This window comes from Pseudoliparis swirei, chromosome 23 (assembly GCF_029220125.1).
Source record: "Pseudoliparis swirei isolate HS2019 ecotype Mariana Trench chromosome 23, NWPU_hadal_v1, whole genome shotgun sequence".
In the NCBI taxonomy this organism is placed as follows: domain Eukaryota; kingdom Metazoa; phylum Chordata; class Actinopteri; order Perciformes; family Liparidae; genus Pseudoliparis; species Pseudoliparis swirei.
The window spans coordinates 23782230-23801776 of NC_079410.1; the positions used below are offsets into that span (position 1 = coordinate 23782230).

At 48.9% G+C, this 19547-nt stretch overlaps 1 protein-coding gene across 6 annotated transcripts in view; it reads right to left on the reverse strand.

Moving 5' to 3' along the window:
- Nucleotides 1-2075: 2075 nt before the first annotated feature.
- Nucleotides 2076-19547, reverse strand: part of septin12 (septin 12) — an 89762-nt gene continuing 72290 nt past the window's right edge. For all 6 annotated transcript variants that reach the window (XM_056406215.1, XM_056406216.1, XM_056406221.1 and 3 more), the window contains 8 exons: nucleotides 16643-16771; nucleotides 14369-14450; nucleotides 13889-14026; nucleotides 13621-13738; nucleotides 13413-13508; nucleotides 13235-13331; nucleotides 12195-12246; nucleotides 2076-2764 (listed from right to left, as the gene is read on the reverse strand). In XM_056406215.1, the coding sequence (XP_056262190.1) occupies nucleotides 2614-2764; nucleotides 12195-12246; nucleotides 13235-13331; nucleotides 13413-13508; nucleotides 13621-13738; nucleotides 13889-14026; nucleotides 14369-14450; nucleotides 16643-16771 (863 nt within the window). In that variant the 3' untranslated portion in view covers nucleotides 2076-2613. The remainder of the gene's footprint in view (nucleotides 2765-12194; nucleotides 12247-13234; nucleotides 13332-13412; nucleotides 13509-13620; nucleotides 13739-13888; nucleotides 14027-14368; nucleotides 14451-16642; nucleotides 16772-19547) is intronic.

Genomic DNA, 19547 nt, shown 5'->3' on the forward strand with positions numbered 1-19547 from the left:
TGCGGTAGCTGCATGCTCGTCATCCACAACATGACAGCTACATGCGCGGCTACATACAGAGCTACACATGCAGCTAGCTACACAGCTACACACGCAGCTAGCTACACAGCTACACATGCAGCTACACACGCAGCTAGCTACACAGCTACACACGCAGCTAGCTACACAGCTACACACGCAGCTAGCTACACAGCTACACACAGCTACACACGCAGCTAGCTACACAGCTACATACACAGCTACACACGCAGCTAGCTACACAGCTACATACACAGCTACACACGCAGCTAGCTACATACACAGCTACACACGCAGCTAGCTACACAGCTACACACACAGCTACACACGCAGCTAGCTACACAGCTACATACACAGCTACACACGCAGCTACACACGCAGCTAGCTACACAGCTACACACACAGCTACACACGCAGCTAGCTACACAGCTACACACAGCTAGCTACACAGCTACACACACAGCTACACAGCTACATACACAGCTACACACGCAGCTAGCTACACAGCTACATACACAGCTACACACGCAGCTAGCTACACAGCTACACACAGCTACACGCAGCTAGCTACACAGCTACATACACAGCTACACACACAGCTAGTTACACAGCTACACACGCAGCTAGCTACACACACAGCTACACACGCAGCTAGCTACACAGCTACACACACAGCTACACACGCAGCTAGCTACACAGCTACACACACAGCTACACAGCTACACACAATGCTACACATGCAGCTAGCTACACAGCTACATACACAGCTACACACGCAGCTAGCTACACAGCTACACACACAGCTACACACGCAGCTAGCTACACAGCTACACACACAGCTACACACGCAGCTAGCTACACAGCTACACAGCTACACACACAGCTACACACAGCTACACACAGCTACACACAGCAGCTAGCTACACAGCTACACACACAGCTACACAGCACACAGCTAGCTACCCAGCTACATACACAGCTACACACACAGCTAGTTACACAGCTACACACACACACACACAGCTACACACAGCTACACACACACAGCTACACACACAGCTACACACAGCTACACACACACACAGCTACACACACACAGCTACACACAGCTACACACACACAGCTACACAGCTACACACAGCTACACACGCAGCTAGCTACACAGCTACATACACAGCTACACACACAGCTACACACGCAGCTAGCTACACAGCTACACACACAGCTACACACAGCTACACACAGCTAGCTACACAGCTACACAGCTAGCTAGCTACACAGCTACACACGCAGCTAGCTACACAGCTACACATGCAGCTAGCTACACAGCTACACACACAGCTAGCTACACAGCTACACACACAGCTAGCTACACAGCTACATACACAGCTACACACGCAGCTAGCTACACAGCTACACACACAGCTAGCTACACAGCTACATACACAGCTACACACACAGCTAGCTACACAGCTACATACACAGCTACACACACAGCTAGCTACACAGCTACATACAGAGCTACACACGTAGCTATATACGCAGCTAGCTACACAGCTACATATACAGCTACACACACAGCTACATACAGAGCTACACACGCAGCTATATACGCGGCTACATACGCGGCTACACATGTGGCTACACACACAGCTGGAGGTCAGCGGAACATATTTCTCCCCAGAAATAAGTCCAAGACGAAACCCAGAGAGCGATTAGTGAAGGCTCAGAGGAACCAGAAGTCCCGTGTCCACGCCTCGGCAGGCGGCAGCACGAAGCCACTTTGCTTTCATCACTTCTGTTCATGCCGATAGTTAGACCCAGACACAGGCCTTCTGGCTGCGGAGATGGTAACAGGATGAAATCCACTCTAAATAATACATGAAAAACAACATTAATCAAAAACTGTAGGTTACAATTGTGGCTGTATTATCTTGAGATGATCGATGAGCTCAGCAGACAGAGCACCGTTAGCTACCAACGGCGGTGAGGATGCCGTCAAACTAACTTGTGCACACTGAGTCTCTGGAAAGTCCTGGGCGAGATAAACTCAACCGTCACACGAGAACCACTTTTATTCTATCCATGTCAAGTCATAAACAGAAGCCAATGACTCCCACACATTGTAATCAAAGAGATGGATTCACTCATTTTGTTTTGGCACTTAAATGTGGACCCGCCAGCTTCAGGGAAAGGTATCTTCAACACATGTTCGACTTTGACCACATATGACCATGATGACACACTGCATGGACACATATGTGCATGAAGTATGAGGACAGCCAGACATGTGGCCCCATCACGTGGGCTGTCAGCCTCCAGGTGTTGACCAGCTGCTGCAGGGAGCAGACAGCAGAGCATCAGGCTCATGTGTCACGATGTCCTCCTGTGTCTCCACCCGTCCACAACAAACAGACCGGCTCACCGCGGGTTCACACAGATCCATATTTGATCTATTATGAAATGCAACTTAATTTCTCATTTCCAAACGATCCGCTAGTGTGTCCCATACTGAAGAAGAACAATTAAAAAAGAAATAAAACGGACAGCAATCTCTCATTGTGATTGGACGAGGAGCAGCAGGAGAAGAGGAGATCAAAGGTGGCTGTCTGCTTCACGCCGGGCGGCACCGCCGTGGTCCAGACCCAGTCCACTGAAGTCCATGTTGCTCTCATTGAGCCGGCGCACGCGGTACGTCTCGTAGTGGATGTCGTGCGTTACGTCTTTCAGGTCCTGCAGGTGAGACCTTTGAGAACCAGACAGAGAGACGTTCAGGAGACAGTCGACATTCCTGATGTCACAGATATCACAACCAACCTATAGAGGACTCCTCTCTGGACTGGTCTAGTTAGACCTTAGTGCTGATAGAGGACTCCTCTCTGGACTGGTCTAGGTAGACCTTAGTGCTGATAGAGGACTCCTCTCTGTACTGGTCTAGTGATAGAGGACTCCTCTCTGGACTGGTCTAGTTAGACCTTAGTGCTGATAGAGGACTCATCTCTGGACTGGTCTAGTTAGACCTTAGTCCTGATAGAGGACTCATCTCTGTACTGGTCTAGTTAGACCTTAGTCCTGATAGAGGACTCCTCTCTGTACTGGTCTTGTTAGACCTTAGTGCTGATAGAGGACTCATCTCTGGACTGGTCTAGTTAGACCTTAGTCCTGATAGAGGACTCATCTCTGTACTGGTCTAGTTAGACCTTAGTCCTGATAGAGGACTCATCTCTGTACTGGTCTAGTTAGACCTTAGTCCTGATAGAGGACTCCTCTCTGTACTGGTCTTGTTAGACCTTAGTGCTGATAGAGGACTCATCTCTGGACTGGTCTAGTTAGACCTTGGTCCTGATAGAGGACTCATCTCTGTACTGGTCTAGTTAGACCTTAGTGCTGATAGAGGACTCATCTCTGTACTGGTCTAGTTAGACCTTAGTGCTGATAGAGGACTCATCTCTGTACTGGTCTAGTTAGACCTTAGTCCTGATAGAGGACTCATCTCTGTACTGGTCTAGTTAGACCTTGGTCCTGATAGAGGACTCATCTCTGTACTGGTCTAGTTAGACCTTAGTCCTGTTAGTGGACTCCTCTCTGGACTAGTTAGACCTTAGTCCTGATAGAGGACTCATCTCTGTACTGGTCTAGTTAGACCTTAGTGCTGATAGAGGACTCATCTCTGGACTGGTCTAGTTAGACCTTAGTCCTGATAGAGGACTCCTCTCTGTACTGGTCTAGTTAGACCTTAGTCCTGATAGAGGACTCATCTCTGGACTGGTCTAGTTAGACCTTAGTGCTGATAGAGGACTCATCTCTGTACTGGTCTAGTTAGACCTTAGTGCTGATAGAGGACTCATCTCTGGACTGGTCTAGTTAGACCTTAGTCCTGATAGAGGACTCCTCTCTGGACTGGTCTAGTTAGACCTTAGTCCTGATAGAGGACTCCTCTCTGTACTGGTCTAGTTAGACCTTAGTCCTGATAGAGGACTCCTCTCTGTACTGGTCTAGTTAGACCTTTGGTCTAGTTAGAGGACTCATCTCTGTACTGGTCTAGTTAGACCTTGGTCCTGATAGAGGACTCATCTCTGTACTGGTCTAGTTAGACCTTAGTCCTGATAGAGGACTCCTCTCTGTACTGGTCTAGTTAGACCTTAGTCCTGATAGAGGACTCCTCTGTACTGGTCTAGTTAGACCTTAGTCCTGATAGAGGACTCATCTCTGTACTGGTCTAGTTAGACCTTAGTGCTGATAGAGGACTCATCTCTGTACTGGTCTAGTTAGACCTTAGTCCTGATAGAGGACTCATCTCTGTACTGGTCTAGTTAGACCTTAGTCCTGATAGAGGACTCTCTGTACTGGTCTAGTTAGACCTTAGTGCTGATAGAGGACTCATCTCTGTACTGGTCTAGTTAGACCTTAGTCCTGATAGAGGACTCCTCTCTGTACTGGTCTTGTTAGACCTTAGTGCTGATAGAGGACTCATCTCTGTACTGGTCTAGTTAGACCTTAGTCCTGATAGAGGACTCCTCTCTGTACTGGTCTTGTTAGACCTTAGTCCTGATAGAGGACTAACTCTGTACTGGTCTTGTTAGACCTTAGTGCTGATAGAGGACTCATCTCTGTACTGGTCTAGTTAGACCTTAGTCCTGATAGAGGACTCATCTCTGTACTGGTCTAGTTAGACCTTAGTCCTGATAGAGGACTCCTCTCTGTACTGGTCTTGTTAGACCTTCGTGCTGATAGAGGACTCATCTCTGTACTGGTCTAGTTAGACCTTAGTGCTGATAGAGGACTCATCTCTGTACTGGTCTTGTTAGACCTTAGTCCTGATAGAGGACTCATCTCTGTACTGGTCTAGTTAGACCTTAGTCCTGATAGAGGACTCATCTCTGTACTGGTCTAGTTAGACCTTAGTGCTGATAGAGGACTCATCTCTGTACTGGTCTAGTTAGACCTTAGTGCTGATAGAGGACTCATCTCTGTACTGGTCTAGTTAGACCTTAGTCCTGATAGAGGACTCATCTCTGGACTGGTCTAGTTAGACCTTAGTGCTGATAGAGGACTCCTCTGTACTGGTCTAGTTAGACCTTAGTGCTGATAGAGGACTCATCTCTGGACTGGTCTAGTTAGACCTTAGTCCTGATAGAGGACTCATCTCTGTACTGGTCTAGTTAGACCTTAGTCCTGATAGAGGACTCATCTCTGGACTGGTCTAGTTAGACCTTAGTCCTGATAGAGGACTCCTCTCTGTACTGGTCTAGTTAGACCTTAGTCCTGATAGAGGACTCATCTGTACTGGTCTAGTTAGACCTTGGTCCTGATAGAGGACTCATCTCTGTACTGGTCTAGTTAGACCTTGGTCCTGATAGAGGACTCTCTCTGTACTGGTCTAGTTAGACCTTAGTCCTGATAGAGGACTCATCTCTGTACTGGTCTTGTTAGACCTTAGTCCTGATAGAGGACTCATCTCTGTACTGGTCTTGTTAGACCTTGGTCCTGATAGAGGACTCCTCTCTGTACTGGTCTTGTTAGACCTTAGTCCTGATAGAGGACTCATCTCTGGACTGGTCTTGTTAGACCTTAGTCCTGATAGAGGACTCATCTCTGTACTGGTCTAGTTAGACCTTAGTCCTGATAGAGGACTCATCTCTGTACTGGTCTTGTTAGACCTTAGTCCTGATCGAGGACTCATCTCTGTACTGGTCTAGTTAGACCTTAGTCCTGATAGAGGACTCCTCTCTGTACTGGTCTTGTTAGACCTTAGTCCTGATAGAGGACTCCTCTCTGTACTGGTCTTGTTAGACCTTAGTGCTGATAGAGACTCATCTCTGTACTGGTCTAGTTAGACCTTGGTCCTGATAGAGGACCTCTCTGTACTGGTCTTGTTAGACCTTAGTGCTGATAGAGGACTCATCTCTGTACTGGTCTAGTTAGACCTTAGTCCTGATAGAGGACTCCTCTCTGTACTGGTCTTGTTAGACCTTAGTCCTGGTAGAGGACTCCTCTGTACTGGTCTTGTTAGACCTTAGTGCTGATAGAGGACTCATCTCTGTACTGGTCTAGTTAGACCTTAGACCTGATAGAGGACTCCTCTCTGTACTGGTCTTGTTAGACCTTAGTCCTGATCGAGGACTCCTCTCTGGACTGGTCTTGTTAGACCTTAGTGCTGATAGAAGACTCATCTCTGTACTGGTCTAGTTAGACCTTAGTCCTGATAGAGGACTCCTCTCTGTACTGGTCTAGTTAGACCTTAGTGCTGATAGAGGACTCATCTCTGTACTGGTCTAGTTAGACCTTAGTCCTGATAGAGGACTCCTCTCTGTACTGGTCTTGTTAGACCTTAGTCCTGATAGAGGACTCCTCTCTGTACTGGTCTAGTTAGACCTTAGTGCTGATAGAGGACTCATCTCTGTACTGGTCTAGTTAGACCTTAGTCCTGATAGAGGACTCCTCTCTGTACTGGTCTTGTTAGACCTTAGTGCTGATAGAGGACTCCTCTCTGTACTGGTCTTGTTAGACCTTAGTGCTGATAGAGGACCTCTGTACTGGTCTAGTTAGACCTTGGTGCTGATAGAGGACTCCTCTGTACTGGTCTAGTTAGACCTTGGTGCTGATAGAGGACTCATCTCTGTACTGGTCTAGTTAGACCTTGGTCCTGATAGAGGACTCTCTCTGTACTGGTCTAGTTAGACCTTAGTGCTGATAGAGGACTCCTCTGTACTGGTCTAGTTAGACCTTAGTGCTGATAGAGGACTCATCTCTGTACTGGTCTTGTTAGACCTTAGTCCTGATAGAGGACTCTCTCTGTACTGGTCTTGTTAGACCTTAGTCCTGATAGAGGACTCATCTCTGTACTGGTCTGTTAGACCTTAGTCCTGATAGAGGACTCTCTGTACTGGTCTAGTTAGACCTTAGTCCTGATAGAGGACTCATCTCTGTACTGGTCTAGTTAGACCTTAGTCCTGATAGAGGACTCATCTCTGTACTGGTCTAGTTAGACCTTAGTCCTGATAGAGGACTCCTCTCTGTACTGGTCTTGTTAGACCTTAGTGCTGATAGAGGACTCATCTCTGTACTGGTCTAGTTAGACCTTGGTCCTGATAGAGGACTCCTCTCTGTACTGGTCTTGTTAGACCTTAGTCCTGATAGAGGACTCCTCTCTGTACTGGTCTAGGTAGACCTTAGTGCTGATAGAGGACTCCTCTCTGTACTGGTCTCGTTAGACCTTAGTGCTGATAGAGGACTCATCTCTGTACTGGTCTAGTTAGACCTTAGTCCTGATAGAGGACTCCTCTCTGTACTGGTCTTGTTAGACCTTAGTGCTGATAGAGGACTCATCTCTGTACTGGTCTTGTTAGACCTTAGTCCTGATAGAGGACTCATCTCTGTACTGGTCTTGTTAGACCTTAGTGCTGATAGAGGACTCCTCTCTGTACTGTTCTTGTTAGACCTTAGTCCTGATAGAGGACTCATCTCTGTACTGGTCTTGTTAGACCTTAGTGCTGATAGAGGACTCCTCTCTGGACTGGTCTTGTTAGACCTTAGTGCTGATAGAGGACTCCTCTCTGTACTGGTCTAGTTAGACCTTAGTGCTGATAGAGGACTCCTCTCTGTACTGGTCTTGTTAGACCTTAGTGCTGATAGAGGACTCCTCTCTGTACTGGTCTAGTTAGACCTTAGTCCTGATAGAGGACTCCTCTCTGGACTGGTCTAGTTAGACCTTAGTCCTGATAGAGGACTCCTCTCTGTACTGGTCTTGTTAGACCTTATTCCTGATAGAGGACTCCTCTCTGTACTGGTCTTGTTAGACCTTCGTCCTGATAGAGGACTCCTCTCTGTACTGGTCTTGTTAGACCTTAGTGCAGATAGAGGACTCCACTCTGTACTGGTCTAGTTAGACCTTAGTGCAGATAGAGGACTCATCTCTGCCCTGGTCTAGTTAGACCTTAGTGCTGATAGAGGACTCCTATCTGTACTGGTCTTGTTAGACCTTAGTGCTGATAGAGGACTCCTCTCTGTACTGGTCTTGTTAGACCTTAGTGCTGATAGAGGACTCCTCTCTGTACTGGTCTTGTTAGACCTTAGTGCTGATAGAGGACTCCTCTCTGTACTGGTCTAGTTAGACCTTAGTGCAGATAGAGGACTCATCTCTGCCCTGGTCTAGTTAGACCTTAGTGCTGATAGAGGACTCCTCTCTGTACTGGTCTTGTTAGACCTTAGTCCTGATAGAGGACTCATCTCTGTACTGGTCTTGTTAGACCTTAGTGCTGATAGAGGACTCATCTCTGTACTGGTCTAGTTAGACCTTAGTGCTGATAGAGGACTCATCTCTGTACTGGTCTAGTTAGACCTTAGTCCTGATAGAGGACTCATCTCTGTACTGGTCTTGTTAGACCTTAGTCCTGATAGAGGACTCATCTCTGTACTGGTCTAGTTAGACCTTAGTCCTGATAGAGGACTCATCTCTGGACTGGTCTAGTTAGACCTCAGTGCTGATAGAGGACTCATCTCTGTACTGGTCTTGTTAGACCTTAGTCCTGATAGAGGACTCATCTCTGTACTGGTCTTGTTAGACCTTAGTGCTGATAGAGGACTCCTCTCTGGACTGGTCTTGTTAGACCTTAGTGCTCATAGAGGACTCCTCTCTGTACTGGTCTAGTTAGACCTTAGTCCTGATAGAGGACTCATCTCTGTACTTGTCTTGTTAGACCTTAGTCCTGATAGAGGACTCCTCTCTGTACTGGTCTAGTTAGACCTTAGTGCTGATAGAGGACTCCTCTCTGTACTGGTCTAGTTAGACCTTAGTGCTGATAGAGGACTCATCTCTGTACTGGTCTAGTTAGACCTTAGTGCTGATAGAGGACTCCTCTCTGTACTGGTCTAGTTAGACCTTAGTGCTGATAGAGGACTCATCTCTGTACTGGTCTAGTTAGACCTTAGTGCTGATAGAGGACTCCTCTCTGTACTGGTCTAGTTAGACCTTAGTCCTGATAGAGGACTCCTCTCTGGACTTCAAGATGTCTTCAAGACATAAAACATGATGAGCTGAAACTTCTTGAAGTTAAACTGACAAACTGAAGTTATTGACAGAGCAGCTCAGAGATCAATGATCAGGTAACCCTAACCCAACACCCTGTAGAGGACCTCTGTTCTCCTGGATCAGGACTTGACCTTTAAGTTCACATGAAGAACATCTCAAGGACTCTTTGAATCATCAACTCCTTATTATCAGGCTGCTCTATAAGTCTCTTAGGTCAACTCCTTATCAGGCTGCTCTATAAGTCTCTTAGGTCAACTCCTTTTTATCAGGCTGCTCTAATAAGTCTCTTAGGTCAACTCTTTATTATCAGGCTGCTCTATAAGTCTCTTAGGTCAACTCCTTATTATCAGGCTGCTCTATAAGTCTCTTCGGTCAACTCCTTATTATCAGGCTGCTCTAATAAGTCTCTTAGGTCAACTCCTTATTATCAGGCTGCTCTATAAGTCTCTTAGGTCAACTCCTTATTATCAGGCTGCTCTATAAGTCTCTTAAGTCAACTCCTTATGATCAGGCTGCTCTATAAGTCTCTTAGGTCAACTCCTTATTATCAGGCTGCTCTAATAAGTCTCTTAGGTCAACTCCTTATTATCAGGCTGCTCTATAAGTCTCTTAGGTCAACTACTTATGATCAGGCTGCTCTATAAGTCTCTTAAGTCAACTCCTTATTATCAGGCTGCTCTAATAAGTCTCTTAGGTCAAGTCCTTATTATCAGGCTGCTCTATAAGTCTCTTAGGTCAACTCCTTATGATCAGGCTTCTCTATAAGTCTCTTAGGTCAACTCCTTATTATCAGGCTGCTCTATAAGTCTCTTCGGTCAACTCCTTATTATCAGGCTGCTCTAATAAGTCTCTTAGGTCAACTCCTTATTATCAGGCTGCTCTATAAGTCTCTTCGGTCAACTCCTTATTATCAGGCTGCTCTAATAAGTCTCTTAGGTCAACTCCTCATTATCAGGCTGCTCTATAAGTCTCTTATGTCAACTCCTTATTATCAGGCTGCTCTATAAGTCTCTTAGGTCAACTCCTTATTATCAGGCTGCTCTATAAGTCTCTTAGGTCAACTCCTTATGATCAGGCTGCTCTATAAGTCTCTTAAGTCAACTCCTTATTATCAGGCTGCTCTATAAGTCTCTTAGGTCAACTCCTTATTATCAGGCTGCTCTATAAGTCTCTTAGGTCAACTCCTTATTATCAGGCTGCTCTATAAGTCTCTTAAGTCAACTCCTTATTATGAGGCTGCTCTATAAGTCTCTTAGGTCAACTCCTTATTATCAGGCTGCTCTATAAGTCTCTTAAGTCAACTCCTTATTATCAAGCTGCTCTATAAGTCTCTAAGTCAACTCCTTATAATCAGGCTGCTCTATAAGTCTCTTAAGTCAACTCCTTATTATCAGGCTGCTCTATAAGTCTCTTAGGTCAACTCCTTCTTATCAGGCTGCTCTATAAGTCTCTAAGGTCAACTCCTTATGATCAGGCTGCTCTATACGTCTCTTAGGTCAACTCCTTATGATCAGGCTGCTCTATAAGTCTCTTAGGTCAACTCCTTATTATCAGGCTGCTCTATAAGTCTCTTAGGTCAACTCCTTATTATCAGGCTGCTCTATAAGTCTTTTAGGTAAACTCCGTATGAGCAGGCTGCTCTATAAGTCTCTTAGGTCAACTCCTTATTATCAGGCTGCTCTATAAGTCTCTTAGGTCAACTCCTTATTATCAGGCTGCTCTATAAGTCTCTTAAGTCAACTCATTATGATCAGGCTGCTCTATAAGACTCTTAGGTCAACTCCTTATTATCAGGCTGCTCTATAAGTCTCTTAAGTCAACTCCTTATTTTCAGGCTGCTCTATAAGTCTCTTAAGTCAACTCCTTATTTTCAGGCTGCTCTATAAGTCTCTTAAGTCAACTCCTTATTTTCAGGCTGCTCTATAAGTCTCTTAAGTCAACTCTTTATTATCAGGCTGCTCTATAAGTCTCTTAGGTCAACTCCTTATTATCAGGCTGCTCTATAAGTCTCTTAAGTCAACTCCTTATTATCAGGCTGCTCTATAAGTCTCTAAGTCAACTCCTTATAATCAGGCTGCTCTATAAGTCTCTTAAGTCAACTCCTTATTATCAGGCTGCTCTATAAGTCTCTTAGGTCAACTCCTTATTATCAGGCTGCTCTATAAGTCTCTTAGGTCAACTCCTTATTATCAGGCTGCTCTATAAGTCTCTTAAGTCAACTCCTTATTATGAGGCTGCTCTATAAGTCTCTTAGGTCAACTCCTTATTATCAGGCTGCTCTATAAGTCTCTTAAGTCAACTCCTTATTATCAAGCTGCTCTATAAGTCTCTAAGTCAACTCCTTATAATCAGGCTGCTCTATAAGTCTCTTAAGTCAACTCCTTATTATCAGGCTGCTCTATAAGTCTCTTAGGTCAACTCCTTCTTATCAGGCTGCTCTATAAGTCTCTAAGGTCAACTCCTTATGATCAGGCTGCTCTATACGTCTCTTAGGTCAACTCCTTATGATCAGGCTGCTCTATAAGTCTCTTAGGTCAACTCCTTATTATCAGGCTGCTCTATAAGTCTCTTAGGTCAACTCCTTATTATCAGGCTGCTCTATAAGTCTTTTAGGTAAACTCCGTATGAGCAGGCTGCTCTATAAGTCTCTTAGGTCAACTCCTTATTATCAGGCTGCTCTATAAGTCTCTTAGGTCAACTCCTTATTATCAGGCTGCTCTATAAGTCTCTTAAGTCAACTCATTATGATCAGGCTGCTCTATAAGACTCTTAGGTCAACTCCTTATTATCAGGCTGCTCTATAAGTCTCTTAAGTCAACTCCTTATTTTCAGGCTGCTCTATAAGTCTCTTAAGTCAACTCCTTATTTTCAGGCTGCTCTATAAGTCTCTTAAGTCAACTCCTTATCAGGCTGCTCTATAAGTCTCTTAAGTCAACTCTTTATTATCAGGCTGCTCTATAAGTCTCTTAGGTCAACTCCTTATTATCAGGCTGCTCTATAAGTCTCTTAGGTCAACTCCTTATTATCAGGCTGCTCTATAAGTCTCTTAAGTCAACTCCTTATTATCAGGCTGCTCTATAAGTCTGCATTGTAGTTCAACATGTATGGTTTCCACTCTTTCATGAAGAACCACGCTCAGACTCACCTGATGAGTAGATCCCTCAGGTTGGCAAACTCACAGTGTGCCACGTTTTCAACTGCAGAAAGAGAAAGATTTATTGTACGTTAAGTATAGTACATGGACTTGCATTTAGCTCCTCCCTCTTCTTCAGTCATGTAACACTCTCTGTCAAGGTTCACACATTCAACACCGACGGCAGAGCTCATCAGGGTCTGAATGTTCCTTTATGCACACACACACACACACATTCACACACACACACTCACTCACACACACTAACACACACACACACCTACTCACACACACACACACACACACACATATTAACTCACACACACACAACCACACCGATGGCACTTCGGGGTTCAGTGTCTTGCTCAAGGAGACCCTGACAGGTGGACTGGAGGACCACCCGCAGCCACAGCCTCCGCGTTGTTATCTTTCTGTGAGATCCCGTTATATAGAGAAATCCTTTCATTGCTGCTGACTCCTCCCTAACTAACCCTAACTAACCCCTAACCCTAACAGGCTGTCGGGCCAGACATGCAACACACTGCCAGCAGCCAGTAAAGACCAGCTTTAGTCTAATTGAAGCTCCAGTGAGTTCAGCCAGGGAGACGCTCCTCTTGAGCTCACAGATTATTGATGACTCACGTCCTCCATCACTCCTCATGTCTCACTGATCGACTGTCTGGGCTGTCAGTCATGAGATCAGCTGTTCTCACTATGACATCATCACCCTGCGGCTGTCTCTCTTAAATATCATCGTCTCTCTACCTTCAGAGCAGGTAGAGCCCCTCCCCCTCTCAGATAGAGCCCCTCCCCCTTTCAGGTAGAGCCCATGCCCCTCTCAGGTAAAGCCCCTCCCCCTCTCCACCCATCATCATTCTATCAGCCTCATCAGCACCACCACCAGCTCTGGACTCCACAGGGGGTTTATCGTGATGCGGTTGCCATAGAAACCAACCGGCTGTCACACACAGATGTAGAGCAGCACACAGAGGATTGCTTTGTGATGGAGGCCGCTCCACCTCAATGTGAAGACGTGTGAGCGGCTGCGTTACCTTCAATGATGCCCCACTTGGTCTTCCGGCCTAGCACCTTGGTTCCGTTCACCTGGTGCTCCTGGTCCGTCCCCACCACAGCGAAGGGAATGCTCTCCTGGACACGAAGAGAGCATCACAACAATGACTCATCGGGAGAGGGCGGGGCCGAGACTCAGGGCCGGAGGGGACACGTTACCCTGATTCTGTCGTTGAGGACGCGCTCCTCGGGATCCTCGTCGTACTCCTTCTGGGGGTAGACACCGATCCCATTGGCTGCCAAGTCCTTCCTTATCTGCCACAAGTGAACACACGTCAGGGCTCTGCCTGATTGGCCGAAGGTCACATGATGTCAGGCATCTGTGTGTTCTCAGCCCATCTGAAGGTCCTCTCCAGGGCTCCCTCACCTGCTCTTTGAAGTGTTGGCGTTCCTCGATGGTCAGCGTGTCGGCTTTGGCGATGACCGGGACGATGCTCACGATCTTCCCCAATCTCTTCATGAACTCCACATCGATGGGGCGGAGCCTGGAACACAGATCTGTGGTCAGGTTGGACCGGAAGCTTGAGAAGGTGCAATAAGTGGAATCCATCAGAGCCCCATGTGGGACAGGTTCCCGGGTCCCAGACAAAGACCCCGTCATGTGGCCCTCGGGCCGCCAGGTGTGTGTGTCTCACCTGTGTCCGGTGGCAGGCAGGAAGTAGACGCAGCAGTGGACCCTGCTGTCTGGGATCCTCCTCTGGCGGTGCAGGTGAAGCTCCTCCCTCAGGAACTTCTCGTACTGCTCGTTGACGTGCTTCACGACCGGCTCCCAGCTGGAGGAGGCCAGACGACACACTCACTCTAGTTGATGACTGAACCATCTTCCTGGTAACCTCTTCATCGTGTCCCCAGAGCCTAACAGCACCACATGGATCTCTCAGAACACGTCCTTCTATCAACGGCTCCGTCGTCTCCAGACGGCCGCTGGAAGCCGCTTCCCTCTGCCAGCTGCTCTGAAGCAACGCCATCAGCTCAGCTTCTCTTTTAAATGTTGGGACTTCATTCTCTCATTCTCACTGTTCTCATGATGTTACTTTGTCCTCTCTCCTTTGTAAATACATGGCTCGTGACTCCTGCAGCTTGAGCTGCATCGTCTGGCTCCTCCTACAACTCACCAGTTGTCGTTGTTGATCTGGTCTCCGAATCCCGGCGTGTCGATCACTGTCAGCTTCATCTTCACGCCCTTCTCCTCAATCACTACAGAGACAGACAAAGGGGGAGGAGTTACAGCTAGAAGGTTAAAGAAGGGAAACTCTTTCATTTGAGTGTGTTGTCACACATTGAGAAGATTCAGGGAACACGTTTGGGACGACCAGAATTCTCTGAACCACAGGTTCCCCAGAGAAAACCAGATAAAGAGCCCTCTAGGGTGTCCTTCAAGTGGAGAAAACAAGGTTTAGCAATAAGATATGAGCATGAGCTTGTACTGTCCCTCTGTGAGGGGCAGTAAACGCCTCTCAGTGGGTTCTGCAGCAGTGCTCTGAGCGGATACCTGCCTCACGAGAGTATCCAGAACCTGTAGAGGTGACAGCAGGATGACCTTTGATCACAACGAAAGGCTCTCATGAACTCAGAGCCTCACTTCCTCCTGTGCTTGTGTCCCCTGACCGGCTCTGGAGAGCTCTGCCTCGTTGCCTTTGGGCCCGTGGACCAACGTCCCCATGGAAGGATCTGGACAGATGGAGTCTGACCAACTCGTTCTCCAGCCTCACCATCAAGTCACTATTTACACTAAATATCCCAAACCAACGCACACACTGAGCCCCAGGGAGGAGGATGCGGGATGATTACATCATGACTCCTCCTCTAGCCAGGATGTAGTTCAAGCATTCAACAAGATGATGATCAGTGGCGTCGACCAATACCGATGAGGACACCGACCGATGAGGACATCGACCGATGGGGACTAGGGTTGGGTACCGGAAACCGGTGCCAATGTGGTACCGGTTCCAATACAACCGGTATGACCCGGACCGAAACACAATGCACATTTTGGTGCTTCCTTCCGGTGCCTGAGTAGATTGAAATTGAAAAAAAATATTGTTGTGAACTTCTCCGGTGACTCCGCCCTGTCAGCAGGTCGAGCCTCTCATATGTAACTCTGAGAGGAGGCGTGGCCGTGTGTGACGAGTGAGGCCGAGCACAGCAGCGTCAGGCTGGGCGCTACGGGGAGACCGTCACCGGTCCCCTGAACACGGGGAGACCGATGATGACGAACAGCCTTAACTCAGATTAGAAGAAGTCTTGCATTCATAAAAGTAGCCCAAGAAATAATAAATTAGCCATTATAACCATGTTTAAGCTAGCTCGTAACTAACGCTAGCTCGTAACTAGCTACGAGCTACGAGCGTGACCGTCTGCTAGCAGATGTGTTGGAGTCCAGCGGTCCCGGCTGTTTACCCGGTGTTACCGGGAAGATAATGACAGAGGAATAAAGACCAGGGGCATCACTTTGTTTCAGTGGAACTCTCGCTGTCAGAAGCAAAAAAACGACCGATGGGGGCATCAAGCGATACCGATGATGAGGACACCGACCGATGGGGGCATCGACCGATGAGGACACCGACCGATGGGGACATCGACCGATGGGGGCATCGACCGATGGGGGCATCGACCGATGGGGGCATCGACCGATGGGGACATCGACCGATGGGGGCATCGACCGATGGGGACATCGACCGATGAGGACATCGACCGATGAGGACATCGACCGATGGGGGCATCGACCGATGAGGACACTGACCGATGGGGGCATCGACCGATGAGGACACCGACCGATGAGGACCAACGTCTACACATTGAAGTTGACTCGTCAAAGTCCTTCACTACATAAGGATCACCAGAGCATTACTGGTACGGCTCTTACAGTTCGTGGAAAATATCATTACAGTTTCCATTTTCAAATCAGAACGGGGAATTCTAACGTTGAACCTACAAGAGACTAGAGGACTGACGGACACGAGGCGTACGCTCTCCTTGTGGTAGAAACAGGAAGTACTACCCTAGACACAGCACGCTGGTTCTACTGTGGTGACGAGGGAGAAGGAGCTCCTCTGGGTCTGTGGGCATGTGACAGGAAGTGAAAGGAGAAGTCACGTGAAAGTAGGAAGAGAGAGCTGCTCCTCCCATTGACCTCTTCACACACAACCAGAGGGACGGCTTGTAGACAGAGCGAGAGAGTGTGTGAGTGTATGTGTGTGTGTGTGTGTGTGTGAGTGTATGTGTGTGTGTGAGTGAGTGTATGTGTGTGAGTGTATGTGTGTGTGTGTGTGAGTGTGTGTGTGTGTGTGTGTGTGTGTGTGTGTGTGTGTGTGTGTGTGTGTGTGTGTGTGTGTGTGTGTGTGTGTGTGTGTGTGTGTGTGTGAGTGTATGTGTGTGTGTGAACTCACTGTGGCTGACTGAGTGCAGCTTCACTGTCTTGGAGATCTTCTCCTGGTAGTTGGGCGTGCAGGACTTGCGGCTGACTTTGGACTTGAACAGCGTGTTGACCAGCGTGGACTTACCCAAGCCGCTCTGCCCTGCACACACACACACACACACACACGCACACGCACACGCACACACACACACACACACTTTGAACTAGCATCCTAACCACGTGTTGCAGTTACAGTACTTTCAGTCTAGTACGTTCTGCCCATCAGTACTGAGCATGTGCAGCTCTCAGCTCGGAGGCCGGAGGAGGAGACTGTGGGTCCATGAGGAGACTGTGGGTCCATGAGGAGACTGTGGGTCCATGAGGAGACTCTGGGTCCAGGAGGAGACTGTGGGTCCATGAGGAGACTGTGGGTCCATGAGGAGACTGTGGATCCACAGTCTCCTCATGGACCCACAGTCTCTTCATGGACCCACAGTCTCTTCATGGACCCAGAGTCTCCTCCTGGACCCACAGTCTCCTCCTGGACCCAGAGTCTCCTCCTGGACCCACAGTCTCTTCATGGACCCACAGTCTCTTCATGGACCCAGAGTCTCCTCCTGGACCCACAGTCTCCTCCTGGACCCAGAGTCTCCTCCTGGACCCACAGTCTCCTCCTGGACCCACAGTCTCCTCCTGGACCCAGAGTCTCCTCATGGACCCACAGTCTCCTCATGGACCCACAGTCTCCTCATGGACCCAGAGTCTCCTCATGGACCCACAGTCTCCTCATGGACCCACAGTCTCTTCATGGACCCACAGTCTCCTCCTGGACCCACAGTCTCTTCATGGACCCAGAGTCTCCTCCTGGACCCAGAGTCTCCTCCTGGACCCAGAGTCTCCTCCTGGACCCAGAGTCTCCTCCTGGACCCAGAGTCTCCTCCTGGACCCACAGTCTCCTCCTGGACCCAGAGTCTCCTCCTGGACCCAGAGTCTCCTCCTGGACCCACAGTCTCCTCCTGGACCCACAGTCTCCTCATGGACCCACAGTCTCCTCATGGACCCAGAGTCTCCTCATGGACCCACAGTCTCCTCATGGACCCACAGTCTCCTCATGGACCCACAGTCTCCTCATGGACCCAGAGTCTCCTCCTGGACCCAGAGTCTCCTCCTGGACCCAGAGTCTCCTCATGGACCCAGAGTCTCCTCATGGACCCACAGTCTCCTCATGGACCCACAGTCTCCTCCTGGACCCACAGTCTCCTCCTGGACCCACAGTCTCCTCATGGACCCACAGTCTCCTCCTGGATCCAGAGTCTCCTCATGGACCCACAGTCTCCTCATGGACCCAGAGTCTCCTCATGGACCCACAGTCTCCTCATGGACCCAGAGTCTCCTCATGGACCCAGAGTCTCCTCATGGACCCACAGTCTCCTCATGGACCCAGAGTCTCCTCATGGACCCACAGTCTCCTCATGGACCCAGAGTCTCCTCATGGACCCACAGTCTCCTCATGGACCCACAGTCTCCTCCTGGACCCAGAGTCTCCTCCTGGACCCACAGTCTCCTCCTGGACCCACAGTCTCCTCCTGGACCCACAGTCTCCTCCTGGACCCACAGTCTCCTCCTGGACCCACAGTCTCCTCATGGACCCAGAGTCTCCTCATGGACCCACAGTCTCCTCATGGACCCAGAGTCTCCTCATGACTAACAGTCTCCTCATGGACCCAGAGTCTCCTCATGACACATAGTCTCCTCATGGACCCAGAGTCTCCTCATGACACATAGTCTCCTCATGACCCACAGTCTCCTCCTGGACCGAGTCTCCTCATGGACCCAGAGTCTCCTCATGACCCACAGTCTCCTCATGGACCCAGAGTCTCCTCATGGACCCACAGTCTCCTCATGACCCACAGTCTCCTCATGACCCACAGTCTCCTCATGACCCACAGTCTCCTCATGACCCACAGTCTCCTCATGGACCCAGAGTCTCCTCATGACCCACAGTCTCCTCATGACCCACAGTCTCCTCATGACCCACAGTCTCCTCATGGACCACAGTCTCCTCATGGACCCACAGTCTCCTCATGGACCCAGAGTCTCCTCATGGACCCAGAGTCTCCTCATGGACCCAGAGTCTCCTCATGGACCCAGAGTCTCCTCATGACTCACAGTCTCCTCATGACTCACAGTCTCCTCATGGACCCAGAGTCTCCTCATGACCCACAGTCTCCTCATGGACCCAGAGTCTCCTCATGACCCACAGTCTCCTCATGACCCAGAGTATCCTCATGGACCCAGAGTATCCTCATGGACCCAGAGTATCCTCATGGACCCAGAGTATCCTCATGGACCCAGAGTATCCTCATGGACCCAGAGTCTCCTCATGACTCACAGTCTCCTCATGGACCCAGAGTATCCTCATGGACCCAGAGTATCCTCATGGACCCAGAGTATCCTCATGGACCCACAGTCTCCTCATGGACCCACAGTCTCCTCCTGGACCCAGAGTCTCCTCATGGACCCACAGTCTCCTCATGGACCCACAGTCTCCTCATGGACCCACAGTCTCCTCATGGACCCAGAGTCTCCTCCTGGACCCACAGTCTCCTCCTGGACCCACAGTCTCCTCATGGACCCAGAGTCTCCTCATGGACCCAGAGTCTCCTCCTGGACCCAGAGTCTCTTCATGGACCCACAGTCTCCTCATGGACCCACAGTCTCCTCATGGACCCACAGTCTCCTCATGGACCCACAGTCTCCTCATGGACCCACAGTCTCCTCATGGACCCAGAGTCTCCTCATGGACCCAGAGTCTCCTCCTGGACCCACAGTCTCCTCCTGGACCCACAGTCTCCTCATGGACCCACAGTCTCCTCATGGACCCACAGTCTCCTCATGGACCCAGAGTCTCCTCCTGGACCCAGAGTCTCCTCCTG